General features: G+C 40.4%; 2 protein-coding genes across 7 annotated transcripts in view; one reads left to right on the top strand and one right to left on the bottom strand.

The window, feature by feature from the left end:
• The window catches only part of brf1a (BRF1 RNA polymerase III transcription initiation factor subunit a), a 73,965-nt gene that overhangs the window by 6,458 nt on the left and 43,593 nt on the right, over nucleotides 1-23,914 (top strand). For 3 of the 5 annotated variants that reach the window (XM_051648250.1, XM_051648249.1, XM_051648251.1), the window contains exons 3-9: nucleotides 3,012-3,092; nucleotides 6,816-6,989; nucleotides 10,295-10,326; nucleotides 11,644-11,716; nucleotides 20,343-20,492; nucleotides 23,402-23,495; nucleotides 23,780-23,906. In XM_051648250.1, the coding sequence (XP_051504210.1) occupies nucleotides 3,012-3,092; nucleotides 6,816-6,989; nucleotides 10,295-10,326; nucleotides 11,644-11,716; nucleotides 20,343-20,492; nucleotides 23,402-23,495; nucleotides 23,780-23,906 (731 nt within the window). The other 2 variants (XM_051648253.1, XM_051648252.1) reach the window with 2 other exon arrangements.
• On the bottom strand, nucleotides 11,905-20,322 carry btbd6a (BTB (POZ) domain containing 6a). 2 transcript variants are annotated; one of them, XM_051648255.1, is made up of 5 exons: nucleotides 18,279-20,322; nucleotides 16,881-17,095; nucleotides 16,608-16,698; nucleotides 16,408-16,526; nucleotides 11,905-15,175 (listed from the first exon to the last, which is right to left on the bottom strand). In XM_051648255.1, exons 2-5 carry the CDS (start codon nucleotides 17,087-17,089, stop codon nucleotides 14,143-14,145), a joined length of 1,452 nt encoding a protein of 483 aa, XP_051504215.1. In that variant the 5' UTR covers nucleotides 17,090-17,095; nucleotides 18,279-20,322; the 3' UTR covers nucleotides 11,905-14,142. The 2 variants fall into 2 exon arrangements, with proteins under 2 accessions (XP_051504215.1, XP_051504214.1); XM_051648254.1 differs by lacking the exon at nucleotides 18,279-20,322 and having other exon boundaries at nucleotides 16,881-18,271.

The following is a 23,914-nucleotide window of genomic DNA, read 5'->3' as shown; positions in this document are numbered from 1 at the left end:
CAGAATTAGTGTCATTTGCAAAAAGTTCCAGTTACTTCTCAAGACTGCTTTTCTTGAGCTGTCTTTGACCAACAGAGTTTTGAGTTTTTTCCCCCCATCTAGACACGACCTTCTTTTTTTTTTTTTTTTTTTTTTTTTTTACTCCTGTAGTACTATGAAAAAATGTTGATGGAAGCTATTTTTTACTTTTAATATTGCAAGCCTTTTATATATACGTGTTATTTTTACCTTTCATCTGTTAATGTGATCTGTTATAATTATTAGGACATCTACTTTAAATAGCAGTACTCTAAAGTTTAGTTATAATACATATTTTATTCCTGCTCTTATAAAATTTCAGCTGATTTGTATTTAGGAAAGGGGTATTGGTCTTATGACTTACAATAATGAAAAGACGCTGCTTTTAAACTTTATTGAGATACACTAATTAGAACAAGATAAGTCTATAAATCCAAACACAAAACATACAGTTGTGAATTCCAGCATGGTACTGTGATAGGATGCCACCTGTGCAACAAGTCCAGTCGTGAAATTTCCTCGCTACTAAATATTCCACAGTCAACTGTCAGTGGTATTATAACAAAGTGGAAGCGATTGGGAATGACAGCAACTCAGCCACGAAGTGGTAGGCCACGTAAAATGACATAGCGGGGTCAGCGGATGCTGAGGCGCATAGTGCGCAGAGGTTGCCAACTTTCTGCAGAGTCAATCGCTACAGACCTCCAAAGTTCATGTGGCCTTCAGATTAGCTCAAGAACAGTGCGTAGAGAGCTTCATGGAATGGGTTTCCATGGCCGAGCAGCTGCATCCAAGCCATACATCACCAAGTGCAATGCAAAGCGTCGGATGCAGTGGTGTAAAGCATGCCGCCTCTGGACTCTAGAGCAGTGGAGACGCGTTCTCTGGAGTGACGAATCACGCTTCTCCATCTGGCAATCTGATGGACGAGTCTGGGTTTGGCGGTTGCCAGGAAAACGGTACTTGTCTGACTGCATTGTGCCAACTGTGAAGTTTGGTGGAGGGGGGATTATGGTGTGGGGTTGTTTTTCAGGAGCTGGGCTTGGCCCCTTAGTTCCAGTGAAAGGAACTCTGAATGCTTCAGCATACCAAGAGATTTTGGACAATTCCATGCTCCCAACTTTGTGGGAACAGTTTGGGGATGGCCCCTACCTGTTCCAACATGACTGCGCACCAGTGCACAAAGCAAGGTCCATAAAGACATGGATGAGCGAGTTTGGTGTGGAAGAACTTGACTGGCCTGCACAGAGTCCTGACCTCAACCTGATAGAGCACCTTTGGGATGAATTAGAGCGAAGACTGCGAGCCAGGCCTTCTCGTCCAACATCAGTGTCTGACCTCACAAATGCGCTTCTGGAAGAATGGTCAAAAATTCCCATAAACGCACTCCTAAACCTTGTGGAAAGCCTTCCCAGAAGAGATGAAGCTGTTATAGCTGCAAAGGGTGGGCCGATGTCATATTAAACCCTATGGATTAAGAATGGGATGTCACTTAAGTTCATATGCGTCTAAAGGCAGATAAGCGAATACTTTTGGCAATATAGTGTATGTGTGGCGCAATTATTGGCACCCTTTTATTCAATACACTTGTGCAACCTCTCTTTGCCAAGATAACAGCTCTGAGTCTTCTCCTATAATGCCTAATGAGGTTGGAGAACACATGGCAAGGGATCTGAGACCATTCTTCCATACAGAATCTCTTTAGATCCTTCAAATTCTGAGGCCCACATTGTGGACTTTCCTCTTCAGTTCACCCCAAAGGTTTTCTAAGGGTTTCAGGTCAGCAGACTGGGATGGCCATGGCAGAACCTTGATTTTGTGGTCAGTGAACCATTTGTGTGTTGATTTTGATGTGTGTTTTGGATCATTGTCTTGCTGGAAGATCCTGATCTTGATGGAGTCCATGATGCCATGTATCCGAACAAGATGTCCAGGACCTTTGGCATAAAAACAGCCCCACAACGTTAAAGATCACCACCATATGTAACCGTAGCCATGAGGTACTTTTCCATATGGCTACCTCTCTGTGTGCGCCAAACCCATCTCTGGTGTTTGCTGCCAAAAAGCTATATTTTTGTTTTATCTGACCATAGAACTCGGTCCCATTTGAAGTTCCAGTAGTGTCTGGCAAACTGAAGATGCTTGAATTTGTTGTTGGATGAGAGCAGAGGCTTTTTTCTTGAAACCCTCCCAAGCAACGTTTTGTGATGTAAGTGACGTGTTATTGTAATTTTGGAGACTTTCTGACCCCAAGACCCAACTAATTTTTGTGCAATTCTCCAGCTGTGATCCTTGGAGAATGTTTGGCCACTCGACCCATCTTCCTCACTGTGCTTGGAGACAATATAGACGCGTGTCCTCTTCTAGGTCGATTCTTAACATCTCCAGTTGATTGTAACTTCTTAATTATTGCCCTGATGGTGGAAATGGGTATTTTCAATGCTTTAGGTATTTTCTTATAGCCATTTTCCATTTTGTGAAGCTCGACCTTTTGCCGCACATCAGAACTTTTATTGTTTGGTCTTAACTATTGTGATAGATGACTAAGGGAATTTGGCTTGTGTGTTACTTCATATTTATACCCCTCTGAAACAGGAAGTCATGGCTGAACAATTTCATGTTCCTAGTCACCTAGGTGTACTAATTTTTTTTAAATATGAATGGGAATATACTTAAGATATATTTTACTCATAAGAATTTCTATGGTTGCCAATAATTGTGGCAAATGTGTTTTGGAGAAATATATTTATTTATGTTTCTCCAAAACCCCCCCCCCCCCCCCCCCCCAATTAAATGTTAGATTTATGTGAATATTTTGAATGAAGGATCAAAATGGTTAAACAATAAAGACATATTTTTCACAGCCTTCTTTGCTCATATTTACCAAGGGTGCCAATATTTTTGGCCACAAATGTATTTCTGTATTAAATATGCTTAATGACTTTTCTTCATAATCCAGTCCTAATGTAGTATTTTATATTTTGTTGTTGCAGCATCTGGAAATGTGCCATCATTAGGAGGAAACTTCCACACTGGTGTGGGAAGAGAGTCCAGAGCTGCCACACTACAGAAAGGTGAGTTTTCATAAATATGCCCTTTATTTGGCATTCATAAAGTTATACAACATTCATAACATCTTCACATTGCCTTCATCACTGTAAAAAATCAGACATCAACCATAAATAGACCTACATAACCTTTTTGTGACAAACTTAAGGTATCTTTATAGCATTCATATGACTTTCATACTGTTCTTCTAGAGCCTTTATGATGTAAACTTGGCTTTCCGTCTTTGAGTGATCATGTAAAATAACAAGTTGCATTCTTTGGATTAGAAACCAAGTGCTGTTTGTACAGGGTTTTATTGATTTAAGGGGTCAGCCTAAATTGTGTATTTCAGAAAAGCGTTTTTTTAACTTAGAGTTCCACTAAATATTAGAAAGTACTGTGTGTCACTGACAATTTATAAATTGTTCAGTATATTATGTGTTAGATATAGCAATACAATGATTTATTTTGTTGTATTTCATTTAATTACATAATTGCGTAGATTGGAGGTTATTCTGAAGCATTGGTCTATTTGGTTGTGTACACTGATGAGCCAAAACATTATGACCACCTGCCTAATATGCTGTTGATCCTCTGCGTGCTAGGGATGGGTGATACCACTTATTTTCTTTTCGATCTGATATAAAGTACTTTTAGGCCAATATCGCCGATACCACTATTAAATTGAATTTTTATTAATTCTTTGGATAAAATTAGTAACTTTATTATTACTTAAATTTTGTATATATTTATGGGCCTCAATTGAAAATTATTAGGCTGATTTGTTTACCCTTTAAAAATTAGTAAGAATAATCCACATATAAAACCTCAAAAATTAACCATAAATATTATTTTATAATTACTATTACTAAACCCAAGTTACTATATGGATACTACAGCAATGCTGTAGTAAAACCATGGTTAATTGTTTCAACTTTGGTTACTACCAAAAAGAAAAACATGGTTACTACAGTTGTGGTTACTATGGTTAATGCAATATTACTACAGGAAATTCATGGGTAGTTTTCATTAGGGTATCATTTATTAACGGGGATTAAAGATCATTATCAGTGTTTTAACAACTCTGAATTTAAATAATCCTGTAAAAATTGTCACACAAGCCCATAATAATAAATGTCACATCTAAGTTTGTCATTACTTAGTGTGAATAACTCCAGATGCTGTTTTTCTGTCATTACCTCAGGAAAGCACTGCTCCCCCTCTGAACGAGCGCTATGACTGAAAGGGTGAGCGCTGTCTGACTGCTAGTGTATTTTAGCATTTCTGGTGGGTCAAGATAAGCAGAAGAAAAAATAGTTCCGGTGCCATGCAACTATTCGCTCATATAATTATTTTTTTCTTTGAAGCTTATGAGATGCATTAATATTCATGTAATCTAAATAATAAGATCACTTGTTAAAAAAAAAAAAAAAAAACTTTAGAATCGATAGTTTTATATCGATATTCTTGATACCACATCAGAATCGGAAGTATTGATACCTTAATTTCGATCTGCCCATCCCTACTGCGTGCTGCCAAAACAGCACTGACCCTCCGAGGCATGGACTCTACAAGACCCCTGAAGGTGTCCTGTGGTATCTGGCACCAAGACATTAGCAACAGATCCTTCAAGTCCTGTAAGTTGCGAGGTGGAGCCGCCGTGGATTGGACTTGTTGGTCCAGCACATCCCACAGATGCTCAATCAGATTGAGATCTAGGAAATTTGGAGGCCAGTGCAACACCTTGAACTCTTCATCATGTTTCTCAAACCATTCCCGAACAATGTGTTCAGTGTGGTAGGGCGCATTATCCTGCTGAAAGAGGCCACTGCCATCAGGAAATGCCATTGCCATGAAGGGGGGTACCTTGTCTGCAACCATGTTTTGGTAGGTGGCACGTGTCAAATTGACATCCACATGAATGGCCGGACCCAGGGTTTCCCAGCAGAACATTGTCCAGAGCATCACACTCCCTCCACTGGCTTGTCGTCTTCCCACAGTGCATCCTGGTGCCGTCACTTCCCTAGGTAAACGGTGCACACGGCCATCCATGTGATGTAAAAGAAAACGGGACTCATCGGACCAGGCGACCTTCTTCCTCTGCTCCAAGGTCCAGTTCCGATGCTTGTAGCCCATTGTAGGCACTTTCGACGGTGGACAGGGGTCATCACGGGCACTCTGACATGTCTTCGGCTATGCAGCCCCACACGCAGCAGGGTATGATGCACTGTGTGTTGTGACACATTCCTCCCCTAACCATCATTAAAATTTTCTGTGACTTCTGCCACAGTAGACCTTCTGTCGATTCGCACCAGACTGGAAAGCCTTCTTTGCCATTGCACATCGGTGAGCCTTGGTCACCCAACTCCCTGTTTCCGGTTTGTGGTTTGTCCCTCCTCGGACCACTGTCAGTAGGTAGGTACTCCCGACTGCTGAACGGAAGCACCCCACAAGCCTTACTGTTTCAGAGATGCTCTGACCCAGTCGTGTGGCCATAACAATTAGGCCCTTGTCAAAGTCACTCAGGTCTTTACTCCTGCCCATTTCTCCTGCATTCAACACATTGAGTATGAGAACTGATTGTTCGTTTACCATCTAATCTACCCATACCTTAACATGTGGCCTTGTTAGGAGATGATAAACTTTATTCACTTCACCTGTGAGTGGTCATAATGTTTTGGCTTATCATGTATATTAGAAAGTTGTTGGTTTTTTTTAGGAAATTGTGGGTGTGAGTAATGTGGCTTCAAGTTAAGTGTGTGTCTGTTAGCTTCAGCCAGATTGTAATGGTTGTGTTCAAAAGAGAAGTCAGAAGGTTTGATAGGTTTATGTGCTTTGTGTAGTAACCGATGAATTAGTTTGGCCAGACAAACATATGGTCTGTGTATGCAGGGTTGGAATGAAGAGGCCACTCTTATTTGTGTGTGTGTGGTAATGTACACATGTGATTAATGGCCTTATGTCTGATTTGAGATTTTTACTGTCTGTGTATGGTGAGAGAATAAAAGGTTCTCTGTGGGATCTCAAGTCTGTATAAACAGACCTGTTTTCGGCTTAAATATACTTCCCTCCTACTAAAGGGCTTATATATGTTTTCAAACAGGAGGTGCTCATATAGAATATACAGTAACTAGTTTTTTACTTTGTCTCGGCACTGCTCTTCCTGCCTGTCTTTTTGAAAATAATGAACCAAGGTCAGCAATTATAACAAAGTGCTTAAAGTGTTCATGTTAGATTTTATTAGACACAACATTAACCAGTATTTCACATGATCTGATCTTCTTTTCTTGTGAAGTATTTGGAAAAATTAATTGTAAGTGTAAGAAAGATGACAGCTGGTGATGGAGGTGATAGCTTGGTGGTCAAAGAGTTGTGCTTTTAAAGGAATATTTCGGGTTCAATACAAGTTAAGCTCAAGTCAACTGCATTTGTGGCATAATGTTGATTACCACAAAAATTATTTATTAATTCACTTCCATTGTAAGTGCAAAATGTATGCTTTTTTTTTTTAAGAAAAGAATGGATGAAACAGAATTAATATTTGTGGTAATCAACACTTTGCTACAAACGCTGTCGATTGAGCATAACATGTATTGAACCCGGAATATACCTTTAACCTAAAGAAGGGGCGATCATTGAACCTACACTATTGTGCCTTCAGCTGTTAACTCCTGGTTACTCCAGGTAGATTGAACCTTCAGTGAACATACAATGACAAAAAACTGTGTTTTTGATTGTGTTTTGTTCAGCTAAGCGGCAGATAATCCAATTAGGTCATCAGCTACAGATGAATCAGCACTGTTTGGACACTGCCTTCAACTTTTACAAGATGGCACTCTGCAAGCATCTGACCAGAGGGCGCAAATCCTCCCATGTCATCGCTGCCTGTCTGTACCTCGTCTGCCGGACGGAGGGCACACCTCGTATCCTTTTGAGAGAATGCAAAATATGTTTAATAGGTTTACTCGCAATGAAAATTGTTTGCTAGATTTACCCTGCAATTATCAGATGGATGCAGGAAGAGAATATACAGAATAGGGTAAAATAACAGGAAAGAGAGTGATCTAAGGCCAGTCCATGGAAAGGAGATGAATGGGGAACAGAGGAAGGAAGGTTGAGCAAGAGGGGTCCTCTGTGAGGGTAGAAAGGGGTAAGGATGTGTGAGTCAGTCGTCTTGAGATGGTCTGCATTCCACACCACACACGGTGTCTGATATTTAGTCATACAGCTTTGTATCTCCTGTGTGTTTAAATGTAATCCTGCACTCTCACACTGACTCACTCCTGGTTGTTATCTTTAGCGTGTACTGTATATGTATAAAATAGTCAGCATCCTGTTTAGCCATCTCTACCAAGAAAACCTAATCTTGTGTCTGAGATGGAGAGAGTATCTTGATTGTATGAGAGTTGGCTTTTTTAGGGTGTTCATGTGTGTTCAAAGAGAGGCAGGAAATGAGGCAGGGTGTGTCTCTCACGAGACTGCATTAGACCTGGGTTGATGATGTACATTGTCTGGAACACCCTGATTTGAGTTATATATATATATTAGCTATACAGTATAAGGATGAATTTTTGTAATAATCCTATAAATTCCGAAGATGTTGCCTAGCTGTTTGTGTGCATGCTCTGACATGTTAATGCATGGCTCAAGTTTGAATCCAGCAGCAACATTTCCTTATGACATTCCCCCATTTCTCCACATAATATTTTGTCATCTCCTAACTGTCCCTTTAATAAAAAGCATCTAAAAGCAAACATGTTGAACTATATAAGAAAAGTACTAGTTCACTAATTTTGAGTGGACTAATTGTGAGTGGATATGAACATGTGATCTTCAGGTTTCTTCTGTTGTGGTAAGTGCCAAATAAAATATTTTATACTTTGCCATGATCATGGGTTAAATTTGCAGGGAACACAAACTGATGAAATGCCTTGAATGGACTAAGTCACTTTGGATAAAAGTGTTTGCCTAATGCATGAACGTAAATAAAAATGCAGTCCAGCAACACAACATGCAATAGCATTTGGTGGATGGATGGACTTTTAGTTACTCTAGTTTATTCTGTAATATACATGTAAATACAGGGTGATTTTCTTTCACTTTATTCAGCTTTCATCTGCCTTGCTAACAGTAATGCTACTGTAACTCTCATTTAAGTGTGAATTTGAATATCCATGGCAAATGATGCTCCCTTTCACTTGTCCCAAAAATGTATAAAAAGTGATGACAAAAGCAGACACTGTTTATCTTTCCATTTCTCAGAGATTACATAATATACGTGTTCAGTCAGACATCTGGTGGGGTTACATAAGAACTCAGAGAGAGCTTTCACTTTCTGCCCAGGAGGGTAAGGGGTGTGGGTGTGTTTGTGTGTGAGAGAGGGGGAAACCATTGTTTGTTGGTCTAAAACCAGAACAAAGTCACTTTCAGTTGTTCAGAAGTAAAAACGGTGTTTTTAAATGCTGTTAACTGGTTAATAACTGGTTAATTTTGTTCCGATAATTTTTTTTATTGAAACCAAAGACCAATGAGTTTATTACAGTAAATTTTCGGAACCAAACCACTTCCTGTTGCCCAAAAAATGGGGCTTCACTCTTTTTAGTAGAACACAAGCACATGCTTTGATTCTGAAGGAAGCTGCTGCATCAGACATTTCTTTGCCTAATTGCAGGTTGAGGATGTTGCCTTCCATGACATTCTGAAGACCTTTTTGGTAACTATATATAATTACTACATCTACAGTACATGCATGATTAATCCAGATGCAAGAAAAAATATTGAGTTAAAAAGTACATTTCTCAGTTGTTTCCAAGTCTTAACTGAATTATTGTTAGGTGTGATGCATTAATTCAGATTTGATGATGCCGGGTTTGAGAACCCAGAACTGAGAACCAGATCTCTAATTAAAACAAATAATTAAAGTAAAATAAAATAGTTAAACAATTATTCAATAATTAAAAAATGTTGCATAAGATGACTTTTAGTCCAAACAGCCCACGCAGTGTGTGGGTTTATGCAGTAGAGAGAGGTTTAGGCTATTAATTGATTTTAGCTGGCCATATATATATATATATATATATATATATATATTAAACATAAATTGGGGATATATTTGATATAAAGAATACATTTATTGTAAAGACATTAATTTATGTAGTCTACTGTTTACTATGCTTGCTATGATTTCTGTGCGGAAAAAAATAATTTCTTATATTTTCGCTTAATTTGAGCTTGTTTTTCCAGACCAGGTCGCTTGTTTCTCTTGTGAGATCTGGCAACACTGCAGCTGGTATATCCCCCACCCTTAGCACAGAGTACTGTCATTTTAAAAGAACATTATTAACCATTCTTTTATTTCGTTCTAACCCGTTACCAACTGGAAAGGAGGCTGCGGAACGCCTAAACGAAACAAATAGTTTTTAGTTCCTGATTTACTCACTCTCATGTTGATTCAAACCTGAATGACTTTCTTCTGCAGAACACAAAAGGAGATGTTAGCATCTTTGCCCACATTCAATGAATGTGAATGGTGACTTAGGCTAACATTGTGCCTAACATCTCCTAATCATAGGGGTTTGGACATGTGGGTGAGTAAATGATGATGGGTGAAGTATCCCTTAACCATATCTGTAATTGTATATTGAATCCTGAAATTTCTTCCAACCGCACATATCTAATATTTGTTATCAGTCAATTGATTAAGGACAACATTAATGGCCTTTAGCTAATTTTGCAATATGTGAAATTCCTCCAAGGGTAAATCTAATCCTGATGCATCATAAAAATCATCCATAATCCCACATTTTAGGATTATCTCTCGTTGTTGCCACGGTGACTGTAAATCCCACAATGATGTTTTATGGGATGTTTTTAATACTCTAAGACCTTATTGGACAGGTGAGCTAGTCTCCATGGACACAGAGTACTCAGTTGCCAGGAGACGGGTAATTCCAGAGTTCAGGAGGTGGCGGTTCAATGGAGCTCTGCTCAGAGGGAAAATCTGACCAAAATCTCATTGATTTAAAGGTTGTTTAAAAACAAACAGCCTGTACCTTCTCCATTTTGCCTGTCGGTTTCTTACCCCAGTGTATTTTATATAATTATTGCTATATTTCTTTGGTCCTTCTACTCTTTCCTCAATACTTATAAATGCATTAGACATCAAATGAATACATAGCAAATCTGTAAATAAACAATCCTGTATGATTTCCTCAACACCCTTTCTCAGACATGCTGCTTGACCTGAGCGACCTTCTGCAGGTTAGTCCAGCCTTTTTACACTTTTTTACACTATATGTGTGTCTGCATGCATCAGTGTTTAGGTATATATAATGTTTATGCATGCATGAGTGTGTGAAAGCCATTTTTTCCAGCTGGTGTGGCTGTTTTATATTTTTACCCTCCCAGCTGTCCTATTACCCCCCCCACACACACACAACACACAAACCCTGTCCTCTGCGGTCTTTGAGTCATTAGGGGATTTGACCAGAGAAAGGACCCATAAATTCCTTCGCTCTGCCCAGACAGATGAGCTCTTTTGAGGTATAAGGCTATCACCTCCCCTCTCAGGTCAGGAGCGTGTGAGGGCCATTCCACTTCTCAGTGGCCATGACCTCTGACATCAACTAAAAAAGACTCTGCTTTAATGCCGTGGGGCCCAGATGGAAGAAACCGGGCCGACGTGTGTGTAAGCACATTCTTTATGGATATCCTTTTTAATACTACAGGTGGTATAAAAAGAAAACCAATGAATTATATGATATTTAAAGCTTGTTTTATGAAATATATTGTTATTGTAGTTCATCCTCTAAGTGAAAGAGACAGATATAAAGTTTGTGAGAAAGTAAAGATTCTGCAGCAATGCTGGTGCTGATCCAAACCCCGCAGAGCTCTGAACTCAGCAACCCTCAGCATCTTTTCAAATACCGTGTTATCAAACAGCTTTCTTTCTCTTTATTCATTTTCTTTATCTTGTACGCTTTTGTTCTTACTTTCTCTCATTTACACTCACTGAGCACTTTATTAGGAACGCTATGGTCCTTCTGAGATGCTATTCTGCTCACTACAATTGTACAGTGTGGTTATCTGGGTTACCGTAGCCTTTCTGTCAGCTCGAACCAGTGGCCATTCTCCGTTGAACTCTCTCATCAACAAGGCGTTTCTATCAGCAGATCTGCCGCTCACTGGATGTTTTTTGTTTTTGGCACCATTCAGAGTAAACTCTAGAGACCGTTGTGCATGAAAATCCCAGGAGATCAGAAGTCACAGAAGTACTCAAACCAGCCCATCTGGCACCAACAGTCATGCCACGATCGAAATCACTGATATTACATTTTTCCACATTTGGATGATGGTTGATGTGAACATTATCTAAAGCTCCTGACCCGTATCAGCATGATGTTATGCATTGCACTGCTGCCACACGATTTGCTGATTAGATAATCGCATAAATAAGTAGCTGTACAGGTGTACCTAATAAAGTACTCAGTGAGTGAACATTCTGTCTCTGTCTTTCTCCTTTCTCTTTCTTCTACAAATTTGTGTCCATCTCTTTCATTCTTTCTTTCTTTACCCTAGGTGAATGTGTATGTTTTGGGAAGAACCTTCCTCGTTTTAGCCAGAGAGCTGTGCATCAATGCACCAGCTATTGGTAAGTTGCAAATATCACAAACAGGTAACATTGCAGTTTTACTTGGTGCTCATCCAATTAGAGCATCTTTCACTTGTACTGGTGCCGAGTATGAGCGTGTGAAAGTCATTGCAGTGCTGCTCTTAATATCCGGAGGGTGCTGTGCAACTGTAAATCAAGCTTCGCTTGCAGTGTAAATACATCTTTTTGACCTGAAATAAACACTAGATAGATTTGTGCAAATCTAGTGTTCAGTTTTTCTGCTCCGACAACAAACACACATCTAATTTTTTAAGATTCTTAAGGCCAAAAAATTTTAGACTTAAAGGACATCACTTACCCAGTTTTAAACAGTATAAACAAGTCTTATCTGTACATCAGACAAAAGACCAGGTATTACTGTTTGATTTATAGAAGCAAAATGTTTTATGATTTTCAGGCTCTTAAAACCTCAGTTTTTCGACATTCAGCATTAAGCTGTCGACAAATAACCATTAAATGATATGACAGAGCTGTCTATTTTCAAGTGCAAACTGCCCATTTTCTACTGTACACAGGCAGATTATGAATAATTAGAAATAAAATAAGCTTAAATTAAAGTATAGTTGAAGTCAGACGTTTACATACACTTAGATTGAAGTCATTAAAACTCATTGTTTTTTAACCATTCCACAGATTTAATATTAGCAAACTATAGTTTTGGCAAGTCGTTTAGGACATCTACTTTGTGCATGACACAAGTAATATTTCCAACAATTGTTTACAGACAGATTGTTTCACTTCTAATTGACTATATCACAATTCCAGTGCGTCAGAAATTTACATACACTAAGTTTACTGTGCCTTTAAGCAGCTTGGAAAATTCCAGAAAATGATGTCAAGCCTTTAGACAATTAGCCAGTTGGCTTTTGATAGGAGGTGTAATGAATTGGAAGTGTACCTGTGAATGTATTTTAAGGCCTACCTTCAAACTCAGTGCCTCTTTGCTTGACATCATGGGAAATTCAAAAGAAATCAGCCAAGGCCTCAGAAAAAAATTGTGGACCTCCACAAGTCTAGTTCATCCTTGGGAGCAATTTCCAATGCCTGAAGGTACCTCGTTCATCTGTACAAACAATAGTACGCAAGTATAAACACCATGGGACCATGCAGCCATCATACCGTTCAGGAAGGAGATGCATTCTGTCTCCTAGAGATTAATGTAGTTTGGTTTGAAAATTGCAAATCAATCCCAGAACAACAGCAAAGGACCTGTGAAGATACTGGAGGAAACAGGTAGACAAGTATCTATATCCACAGTAAAACGAGTCCTATATCGACATAACCTGAAAGGCTGCTCAGCAAGGAAGAAGCCATTGCTCCAAAACCGCCATAAAAAAGCCAGACTACAGTTTGCAAGTGCACATGGGGACAAAGATCTTACATTTTGGAGAAATGTCCTGGTCTGATGAAACAAAAATTGAACTGTTTGGCCATAATGACCATCGTTATGTTTGGAGGAAAAAGGGTGAGGCTTGCAAGCTAAAGAACACCATCCCAACCATGAAGCATGGGGGTGGCAGCATCATGTTGTGGGGGTGCTTTGCTGCAGGAGGGACTGGTGCACTTCACAAAATAGATGGCATCATGAGGAACGAAAATTATGTGGCTAAAGCAACATCTCAAGACATCAGCCAGCAAGTTAAAGCTCGGTCGCAAATGGGTCTTCCAAATGGACAATGACCCCAAGCATACCTCCAAAGTTGTGGCAAACTGGCTTAAGGACAATAAAGTCAAGGTATTGGAGTGGCCATCACAAAGCCCTGACCTCAATCCGATACAAAATTTGTGGGCAGAACTGAAAAAGCGTGTGCGAGCAAGGAGGCCTTCAAACCTGACTTAGTTACACCAGTTCTGTCTGGAGTAATGGGCAAAAATTCCAGCAACTTATTGTGAAAAGCTTGTGGAAGGCTATCCAAAATATTTGACCCAAGTTAAACAATTTAAAGGCAATGCTACCAAATAATAACCAAGTGTATGTAAACTTCTGACCCACAGGGAATGTGATGAAAGAAATAAAAGCTGAAATAAATCATTAAATCTACTATTATGCTGACATTTCACATTCTTAAAATAAAGTAGTGATCCTAACTGACCTAAGACAGGGAATGTTTTCTATGATTAAATGTCAGGAATTGTGAAAAACTGAGTTTAAATGTATTTGGCTAAGGTGTATGTAAACTTCTGACTTCAGCTGTATATGCTTTAAAACAATATGTTTAAAGAAAATAAATTATATTGAGGAGCATTCCTTTATATGTGAATCATAAAAGAGTCTGATCAAAGGAAATTCTCCCAACTCACTAGGCTCAATTCTGTAGTGTCTTGCAGCTACATTGTTAGAAAAGTTATTTACTCCAGAGGATAATCCCCCTGCTGTCTTTTCTCTAATGGATCAGTCCAAGTACTCATGCGTAAAATATCAGCTCTGGAATTTGACCCCCCTGCACCCCTGTACCATTTGTACTGTCAGAGGAGCACTGAAACTGAAAAGTGACTTTCCCACACTGGACTTCTGTCATCCCTTCTTGTCCAAAATAACTTAGTTCACTCCCATCTAGAACAGCACTAACCGTGTAGAATGCGTCCTGTTCCACCTGTACTGGGTGCTCAAACCACACGGGGAACGTTGAGCTAGAACCATCTGACGCAAACTTGGTCACATGTTGTGCTAGGAGCACTCCCTGTCTCTTCAGTTCAATTCTGACATTATATTCTGCTTTCCCGCCACTGGAGCCATACAGACTGAGTCCAGCGATAAACACGCATTTGTCCACAGCAAACTGGATGCTGTCACATCGTCCACGGTAGCGCCACTGGTTGCTCCGGTAGGCGGAGGATTGAAACCGATGACAGCGTTGTGGTGCCAGCCCCTTTCTGGCCATAACTGGGAATCCCAGCGAAGGTTTTGAAGCAGCCGTGTACCAGAGGAAGATTTTGTTTATTTCATCAAGGGTTAAAATATTTGACTGTGCAGCTCCGTCTGCAAATTCCTGCAGTGTCATGGCAGGCAGGCGCACAAGGTGCAGTGCTTTCCCCAGCACAGAACGCTGGTTGTGTGCAGTGGGGCTCAGGCCTTGCCTCCTACACTCTGCCTTGGCCCAGCACAACACCGCCTGGAACACCACAACCTCCTTCACATTCATCGTCTCCCTGTGTAGGATGCTCTCCAGCGTGGGCAGGTCAATCTCAGAGAAACTCTCGCAACGCAGCGCAAGTTCTGCCTGGGCGTCGATCACTTCCCAACACCTCTGAGTGAGCTCCGGCTCCTCAAACAATCGACTCTGAGATAGCAGCATGCACGCATTTCGCGCTTCCAGGCTCGTCTCAAGGAAACCTACACATGCTCGAGCCAGTGCAGACACTAGGTATTTCTTGGCAGCGTAGAGAGTAGCCAGCACTGTGTCTGCGGACAGCTCTATCTCATCACTGTACATGTATCTGATAAAGAAGAGAAAGAGAAGGAAGGGATTAGGAGGGAGAGTTTATGGCAAAATTCCCCCCAAAATGGGTTATTTCCCCCAAAATGAAAATTCTGTCATCATTAATTCACCCTCATGTTGTTCCAAACTGGTATGACTTTCCACAAATGATGTTCTCAGTCATCATTCACTTTCAGTGAATCTATTTTCCATTTTAAAAAAGTGAATGGTGACCTCCCTTTTTTGTTTTCACAGAAGAAACAGGTTTGGAAAAACATGAGGATGAGTGAATGGTAACAAAATTTATTTGGGTGGGTGATCTCTTATTGCAGTAATGCTCTCCTATAGTTTATACTTCGAGGGATAATTCACCCAAAAATAAGTTCTCTCATGATTTACTCACCCTCATGCTATCCCAGATGTATATGACTTTCTTCTGCTGAACACAAACGAAGATTTTTAGAAGAATATCTTGGCTCTGTTGGTTCATTCAGTGCAAGTGAATGGTGACCAGATCTTTGAAGCTCCAAAATACACACAAAGGCAGCATAAAAGTGTTCCAAACGACTCCAGTGGTTTAATCTATATCCTCAGAAGCGATATGTTTGGTGTGGGTGAGAAACGGATCAATATTTAAGTCCTTTTTTTTTTTTTTTTTTTACTATAAATTCTCCTCCCTGCCAGTAGGCGATATGCACAAAGAATGTGAATTGCCAAAAATAAAAGAATGTGGAAGTAAAAGTTGAGATTTATAGTAAAAAAGGACTTCTATTGATCTGTTTCCCACCCACACTTATCATATCGCTTCAGAAGACATGGAAGACTGGCCATCAATCACTTGCTTTGAATGGACCAACAGAGCTGAGATATTCTTCTAAAAATAATCTTTTTTGTTTAGTAAAAGAAAGTCACACACATCTGGGATGGCATGAGGGTGAGTAAATGATGAGAGAATTGTAATTTTTGGGTGAACTCTCCATTTCACCAAAGCTGATCTGTTTAACGTATATACAAGGCAATCATGCCCGTCTACATTCTGCTTCTTTAAATAGTGACTTTGGGCTTTCTCAGGGAAAACATCATTCACATTCGCAATCCAATAAACGATCTGTGATTGCTTTGAAATAAGAGGGCAATTCTTAAACCACGACATCAGTGTCAGGGCCTCTGTGAACCCATCTGTGCTGCCTGGCAAGAAAGCAGACTCGCCCTGTTATTAATGCCCAGATGTGATTAGTGAGTGAGTCTTACTTGAGCAGGATGAGAAACGCAGCGGGTTCCACATCTGGAATATGGATATCAGAGTCCCCTTCCGCGAGATCCCCATAAAACATGGCACAGAAAACCGAGCTCCCCACTGCCAGCACATACTGAAAAAGAGAGATGGAAGTCAGTGTTATAACTAGTTACGAAGTCTTAAGGGACCAAAAGGGAAGGATGTGTAAACTCACTTTGTGTGCCGGGACCCTCTCGGATTCACCGGTGGGACCAACGATGAAATGAACGTCTGCCATTTGTTCATTATTGAACATAAGTGCATTTCTGGATTAAGAAATATATATATTATGTGTTTAGCTTTAATGTTATAGATAGAAAGCTATAAAGAAATGTTCCATTTCATTATTAAACAGAATACATTTAATGTAAAGAAATGTAATAAAGCATTTTAATGAATATTCAGACATTTAGGCTATATCACTTATTGTTTTTTTAAAACGACATGCCTTTCGCGTAACGTCGGATGCGCGGACTGCCAGCTGGGAATCTCCACGTTGTTGTTGTTGATGTTTTGCTCGGTCGTCGGTGTCGTGGCGATGGACTTGGCGGTCTGCGTAACCGGCTCCACGCTCTTCTTCTCGGGTATGTTCAGCATCACGGTCCCGTTCTTCGGCACAGCGGTAGGATCGTTCACGGAATATAGTTCTGCTGCCATCCTTTTCTTCAGGGAAATATTTAAGATGTTATAGCATACAGATAGCCTGTCGGGGTGCTTGCTTGCCCTGTTCAACTTCTTTAACGTTTCGGGAAGCAAGAGTAAAAAAGACACACATTTCATTAAACGACCATGATGGGACAGTCTGCATTCCGGCGCAGCGGGCATCAGAACAAAAAAGAATTTGCCGAAATATCTAAAAAAATATATAATTATCAGCAGGCTTTATCGATGACATCAACAACCGTAGTCCGTGATATTCCCAAGTATTCCGTGCCTTCCTTGGGGAAAAAATAAAAAGCCTCCACGATCCTTAAAAGGTGTTGAAAGTGAGACAAACATTTAGGATTTCAGCTACCATTTCGCGGAGATCACCTTCTCTTTTCCTCAATCACAACTTATCCGATCGAAAAATATAACTCACATCAGTTTAAACCCCAAGAAATGAAAGTCTGCCTATGTTTCCTGCTGTAGCCTTTAAAAATGGCCAAGTAAGTCTTTCTCTCTGCCTTGTTCACACGAAATGATGAAATTCGACTCTCTCTCTCTCTCTCTCTCTCTCTCTCTCTCTCTCTCTCTCTCTCTCTCTCTCTCTCTCTCTCTCTCTCTCTCTCTCTCTCTCTCTCTCTCTCTCTCTCTCTCTCTCTCTCTCTCTCTCTCTCTCTCTCTCTCTCTGACGTAAGGAGTTGAGGGTTGTCTCTCCATCCCTCCCGAAAATCACATCTGCCCTCTTTAAGGTTCTCTGTGGACTATGTGGGGATGAGGATATATTTTGTTCTTTGTATTTAAACAATGCCTGTTTATAAGTGTACATTAAACGTTATCTCGACGTTTCCTCTAATGATCCGAGTGTTTTCTTGCACATCAAAAGTTCCTCCGTATTTATAAGCCGTCTATTTCAACCGTTTTGTCCTTGACACTCGCGATTCATCTCGGTTTAGTCTAAACAAATTAAACGCATTGTTTATATTGTATTTAAGGTAAATATATCACTAAATATCAGAAGGCCTATAGAGTGTAATAATGATGACCGGAAATGTTTCGCGTGTAACGGTCCATCTCTCCAACTATATGTCTGCGCGCTGAAAATGTTCAGGAAGAAACTTGCGTTGTGTTAACGTAACATTTCCTTAACAACTCGCCTACTAGTACAACGAATAATGTATTCTTTGAATAATTGTGCTCTTACCACGGTCGAAGTGAAAAATCTTCAAATCCTGTATTGCACGAGCTGTTTGTTTTCATCTCACGCGATGTAATCGACTCAGCGATGTCAAAGTTTTATTGCTCCGGCTTCAAGGTCCATGTCGGTCGTGATGGAGTCTGAAACGGGACGAGGGCTGGACTTGGTTCGGGAATGCTGCTGCGCACGACTGTTTTCCGTATTCCCAATAAAGTCCTAACGCAGCATGATGCATCTCTCTCTCTCTCTCTCTCTCTCTCTCTCTCTCTCTCTCTCTCTCTCTCTCTCTCTCTCTCTCTCGCTCCTTTTTTCCCCTCACAGACGGATCTAAGCGGCTTAGTGAACATATGCAGTATAGATTAAAAGTCCGAGTTGCTCATATAGTGGCACCATCCTTTTTTCCAATATTATTGGAAAACGATCAGAAAATGTTGGTGGTGTTACCACTCACTCTCTTGCTGTTAAAACATTTTATGCATTGAGAAACGTTGTTTCACTGTTCTAATCAGTTTGCAGAGTTTTTTATTTATGTATGTATGTATGTATTTATTTATTTATTATTATTATTATTATTATTATTTTGATCCCCTTTTCTCCCAATTTGGAGTGCTCAATTCCCACTACTTGCGTAGCACGTAGGTCCTCGTGGTGGCGTGGTTACTCGCCTCAGTCTGGGTGGCGGAGGAAAAGTCTCAGTTGCCTCCGCTTCTGAGACCGTCAATCCACGCATCTTATCACGTGGCTCGTTGTGCACCGCGGAGACTCCGCATGTGGAGGCTCATGCTACTCTCCGCAATCCACGCACAATTTACCACGCGCCCCACTGTGCGCGAGAACCACTGATCGCGACCAGGAGGAGGTTATCCCATGTGACTCTACCCTCCCTAGCAACCGAGCCAATTTGGTTGCTTAGGAGACCTGGCTGGAGTCACTCAGCACACCCTGGAGTCTGTTAAGATTGTTTTTGTTTACGTGGTACTCCTGTTGTTATTTAGCCGATTTCCACGTGACAGGGAAGCGGAAAGAAAGTTGGAATTAGCCAGGATGTCTCCCCTCTGCCATTCTGAATCTGAACCTATGTGTGTGACACCGGCTGAAGAGAGCGAGACTTTAAGCACAACATTCTGTAGGTGTGTGACACCCTTGGCCAGTTGTCGACTTTACTGCTATAAGAGTCATTTTAGACCCATTTGGTGACTGCGCTGGCTGGCACGACATTGCAGAAATAGAAACCATTTTAAAAATGGCTGGTTAGGACATGGTATAAGCCAGATTTGACACCAATCATAAGAACATTATTGAACTGAAAATGTGACAAGAGTTCTAGAAGTACTCAAGAAATGAAGTCATTACCCTTACATAATTGAATTTGAGAGTTTTTATAAGCAATTTAATTTCTTTCGACCAAATTAAGTCAGTTTCATTCAGCTAACATACAGTAATTTAGATGGATTAGGTCAAATCAATGTAATATAGTAGTTTTAACTCAACTTTTAAGTTCATTTACTAATGTTTAATTTTCTTATGTTGATAAAACTTTATTAATCATTAGTATATGCCAGGTGAGCAAGTGTAAGGACAGTGAAAATGTTGCAATGTCAATTTGATCACAACTGCTTATATAGCTATGCAGCACTCGAATTAAACATCACTTGAAAGTGTAAGTCCATCCTCAGCCATTCTTCACCACAATGGTAACCCCCAAAACTCAACCTAACAGACACACATTTTAACCCTTGTGCTGTGTTTGTTTTATGCCAACACATTTTGTGGTCTGGTCAAAAATAACTGGCCCACTAAGATTGTTTATAAATCTCATATTGCATATATTATCCCAAGATATTGCATTATCTTTTTATGACAGTTTTTTTTATATATATATATATATATATATATAATGGATTAAGTAAACTTCAATTTAACTGATTTAATTGGATAAAACACAATGAAAGTTGTGACAGAATTGTGTTGCTTTAGTTCATTTTAATTAAGTAAACTGAACAACCTGCACAAAAAAGGTCTAGATAGGCTCTGTATGGCTTTACGATTGTAAGATGTTGTTTGGTACAGATCCGTGTCTTTATATTCCACGTTTTGCACAAATGCTGGAATTTGGAGAGAAGAGCCATGAGGTCTCGATGACAGCACTGCGTCTCCTGCAGAGGATGAAGAGAGACTGGATGCACACGGGACGAAGGCCTTCGGGCCTCTGCGGAGCAGGTAACCATGGCAACCCTCCCCTAACGGTTCGACCTCTTTAATGATGTGAGCTAGTAAAGGGTTGCTTTGTTATATGTGGAAAACACTCAAAACACCATCACTGTGCAACATCCATGGGTCGAATCACTTCAATTTGAATTTATACTCCTGAAAACCCATCTAGAACTAAAAATTTTGTACCTGGCATAGGCAACATTTCAAGGTCTCATCTCACACATTTGCTTAACGTCCTCTTCACTGATGGGCACCACATAATGATGTGTAATTAGATCAGGTCATCTAAAGCAGCTCCCAAGTCACACCTCACTCCTGATGAAAGAGAATGATTTTTGAAAGAGTATTGGTTTCACACTCAATGAAGCCAAATCATTCTTTTTGCACTGTAATTGCCTCATTTCTGCCTTGACATTTCTGTACTTTTTTTGATGAGATTTCATCAATAACAGTTTATTTTCCTGCTACAGTCTCCATCTTGTGTAAACTTTACACAGTCCACTAAGGCAGAGTTTCACTTCATACAGTAATTAAGCTTTTAGAATAACAGACTCCTCCTGCCTCTCAGCTTGAGAGTCTTTGCCACCCCCCTTCACTGGAAAACCTGAATAATTAATCTGCCATTAATCTTTTAGGAGCAGTGCTGAGAAAGAGGAAGCATGAGCCTAAGAGTTTGTTCCACAGCGAGAGATCAGAGACTTGAGAAAGAAAGTCAGACCGACAAAGAGACTGAATTTAATTGAGAAAGACCCAGAATTAAGACAAACAGAGAGGCGAAGAGCACTGCTGAGTGCGATGGAAGATTGTTGAATGGTCCTTGTGTAGTAGCTGGAATGCACATTGGTTTGATGTCCTGCAGGGTTAACAGTAGAGGAGGAGAGCAGCTGGTTTTTAATAGCCATCATGATCCACAAGGATCCAAGCCCAAGATAGCTGCTCTCAGTTAGATGTAGCTGATGCCACTTGACATTTATCCATAAAAAAAAAAAAAAATATATATATATATATATATATATATATATATATATATATATATATATATATATACACACTATATTGCCAAAAGTATTCGCTCACCCATCCAAATAATTGAATTCAGGTGTTCCAATCACTTCCATGGCCACAGGTGTATAAAATGAAGCACCTAGGCATGCAGACTGCTTCTACAAACATTTGTGAAAGAATGGGCCGCTCTCAGGAGCTCAGTGAATTCCAGCGTGGTACTGTGATAGGATGCCACCTGTGCAACAAGTCCAGTCGTGAAATTTCCTCGCTACTAAATATTCCACAGTCAACTGTCAGTGGTATTATAACAAAGTGGAAGCGATTGGGAATGACAGCAACTCAGCCACGAAGTGGTAGGCCACGTAAAATGACAGAGTGGGGTAAGCGGATGCTGAGGCGCATAGTGCGCAGAGGTCGCCAACTTTCTGCAGAGTCAATCGCTACAGACCTCCAAAGTTCATGTGGCCTTCAGATTAGCTCAAGAACAGTGCGTAGAGAGCTTCATGGAATGGGTTTCCATGGCCGAGCAGCTGCATCCAAGCCATACATCACCAAGTGCAATGCAAAGCATCGGATGCAGTGGTGTAAAGCACGCCGCCACTGGACTCTAGAGCAGTGGAGACGCGTTCTATGGAGTGACGAATCACGCTTCTCCATCTGGCAATCTGATGGACGAGTCTGGGTTTGGCGGTTGCCAGGAGAACGGTACTTGTCTGACTGCATTGTGCCAACTGTGAAGTTTGGTGGAGGGGGGATTATGGTGTGGGGTTGTTTTTCAGGAGCTGGGCTTGGCCTCTTAGTTCCAGTGAAAGGAACTCTTCAGCATACCAAGAGATTTTGGACAATTCCATGCTCCCAACTTTGTGGGAACAGTTTGGGGATGGCCCCTTCCTGTTCCAACATGACTGCTCACCAGTGCACAAAGCAAGGTCCATAAAGACATGGATGAGCGAGTTTGGTGTGGAAGAACTTGACTGGCCTGCACAGAGTCCTGACCTCAACCCGACAGAGCACCTTTGGGATGAATTAGAGCGAAGACTGCGAGCCAGGCCTTCTCGTCCAACATCAGTGTCTGACCTCACAAATGCGCTTCTGGAAGAATGGTCAAAAATTCCCATAAACGCACTCCTAAACCTTGTGGAAAGCCTTCCCAGAAGAGTTGAAGCTGTTATAGCTGCAAAGGGTGGGCCGACGTCATATTAAACCCTATGGATTAAGAATGGGATGTCACTTAAGTTCATATGCGTCTAAAGGCAGATGAGCGAATACTTTTGGCAATATAGTGTATATATAATATTAAAGGGATAGTTCACCCAAAAATAAAAGTTTTGTCATCATCTGCTCACCCTCGTGTTGTTTCAAACCTATATTACTTTATTCTTCTGTAGAACACAAAAGGAAATGCTTAACAGAATCTTACTCTTAGTCACCATTCACTTTCATTGCATCTTTTCTTCCATACAATGAAAGTAAATGGTGTCTAAGAGTAAGATTTTGTGTTCCATGAAAGAAGGTACTTGTAAGGTACTTCCATGTAAGAAGGTACTTGTTCTCAAAAAGTGTTCAATATATCAAAATCTACTGTTATTTTACATGCTTTATGCACATTCATGTGCACACACACAGAAACATCCTGTGTGGCGTTGGACATTCTTCAATTTGTTAGTTCAGAAGTGCATCTGACTCTGTTTGTTTCATTAAAAAAACATGCATCAGAAGCTTTTCAGTATTACAGGTGCATTTAGTCTGTTTGTTCTGCCTGAGGTGAGTCAATCGGGGGCCAGGTACAGAGGACACACTTTTCTGAAGTACTATTAAAGTTTCATATTTGACCATGCCTCCTCTCTCCTTCTCTATTGGTTGAAAGTTTGTGTGTTGTACTTACTGTTGTGTGTTTGTGTTCCCTGTAGCTCTCTTGGTTGCCGCTCGTATGCACGAGTTCTGTCGCACAATTAAGGAAGTGATCAGTGTGGTGAAAGTGTGTGAGGCCACACTAAGGAAAAGGTGAGATTTCAACTTCAGAATAAAAATATCGGGAGTAAATTGTGCACAGAACGTGGCATTGTGTTAAAATTATAGGAATCAATCAAGTAAGACAGCAAGTGTTTTTTCTGAAAATCACCATAGTCATAATCACAGTATGGCTTTCCATTTATATGTAATATCATTCATATTATATAAATAATGTCATTCCAGGATGTTTTTGTTGGACTCTTTTGTGACACTTGTATTTAGGCCCCATTTTGCTGTTCTGTTGTGTCTTGACCCCCGGTGTGTTTGATTGACAGGCTGAATGAGTTTGAGGATACACCCACCAGTGAGCTGACTATTGAAGAGTTCATGAGAGTGGATCTGGAGCAGGAGTGTGACCCGCCCTCTTACACAGCTGGACTCAGGAAGCAAAAACTAAAACAGGTCACGGA

This window comes from Myxocyprinus asiaticus, chromosome 21, assembly GCF_019703515.2.
Source record: "Myxocyprinus asiaticus isolate MX2 ecotype Aquarium Trade chromosome 21, UBuf_Myxa_2, whole genome shotgun sequence".
Taxonomy (NCBI): domain Eukaryota; kingdom Metazoa; phylum Chordata; class Actinopteri; order Cypriniformes; family Catostomidae; genus Myxocyprinus; species Myxocyprinus asiaticus.
Note: the sequence above shows the minus strand (reverse complement) of the source record. Positions and strands in the feature narration are given on the sequence as shown.

Coding starts and splice junctions, on each gene's coding strand:
- btbd6a (XM_051648254.1), bottom strand. CDS start 17,257: ATGCCCGCTGCGCCGGAATGCAGACTGTCCCATCATGGTCGTTTAATG. Junction 16,699..16,880: donor CATCCGACGTTACGCGAAAG/GCATGTCGTTTT, acceptor TTCTTAATCCAG/AAATGCACTTATGTTCAATA. Junction 15,176..16,407: donor GCGTTTCTCATCCTGCTCAA/GTAAGACTCACT, acceptor CTTCTTTATCAG/ATACATGTACAGTGATGAGA.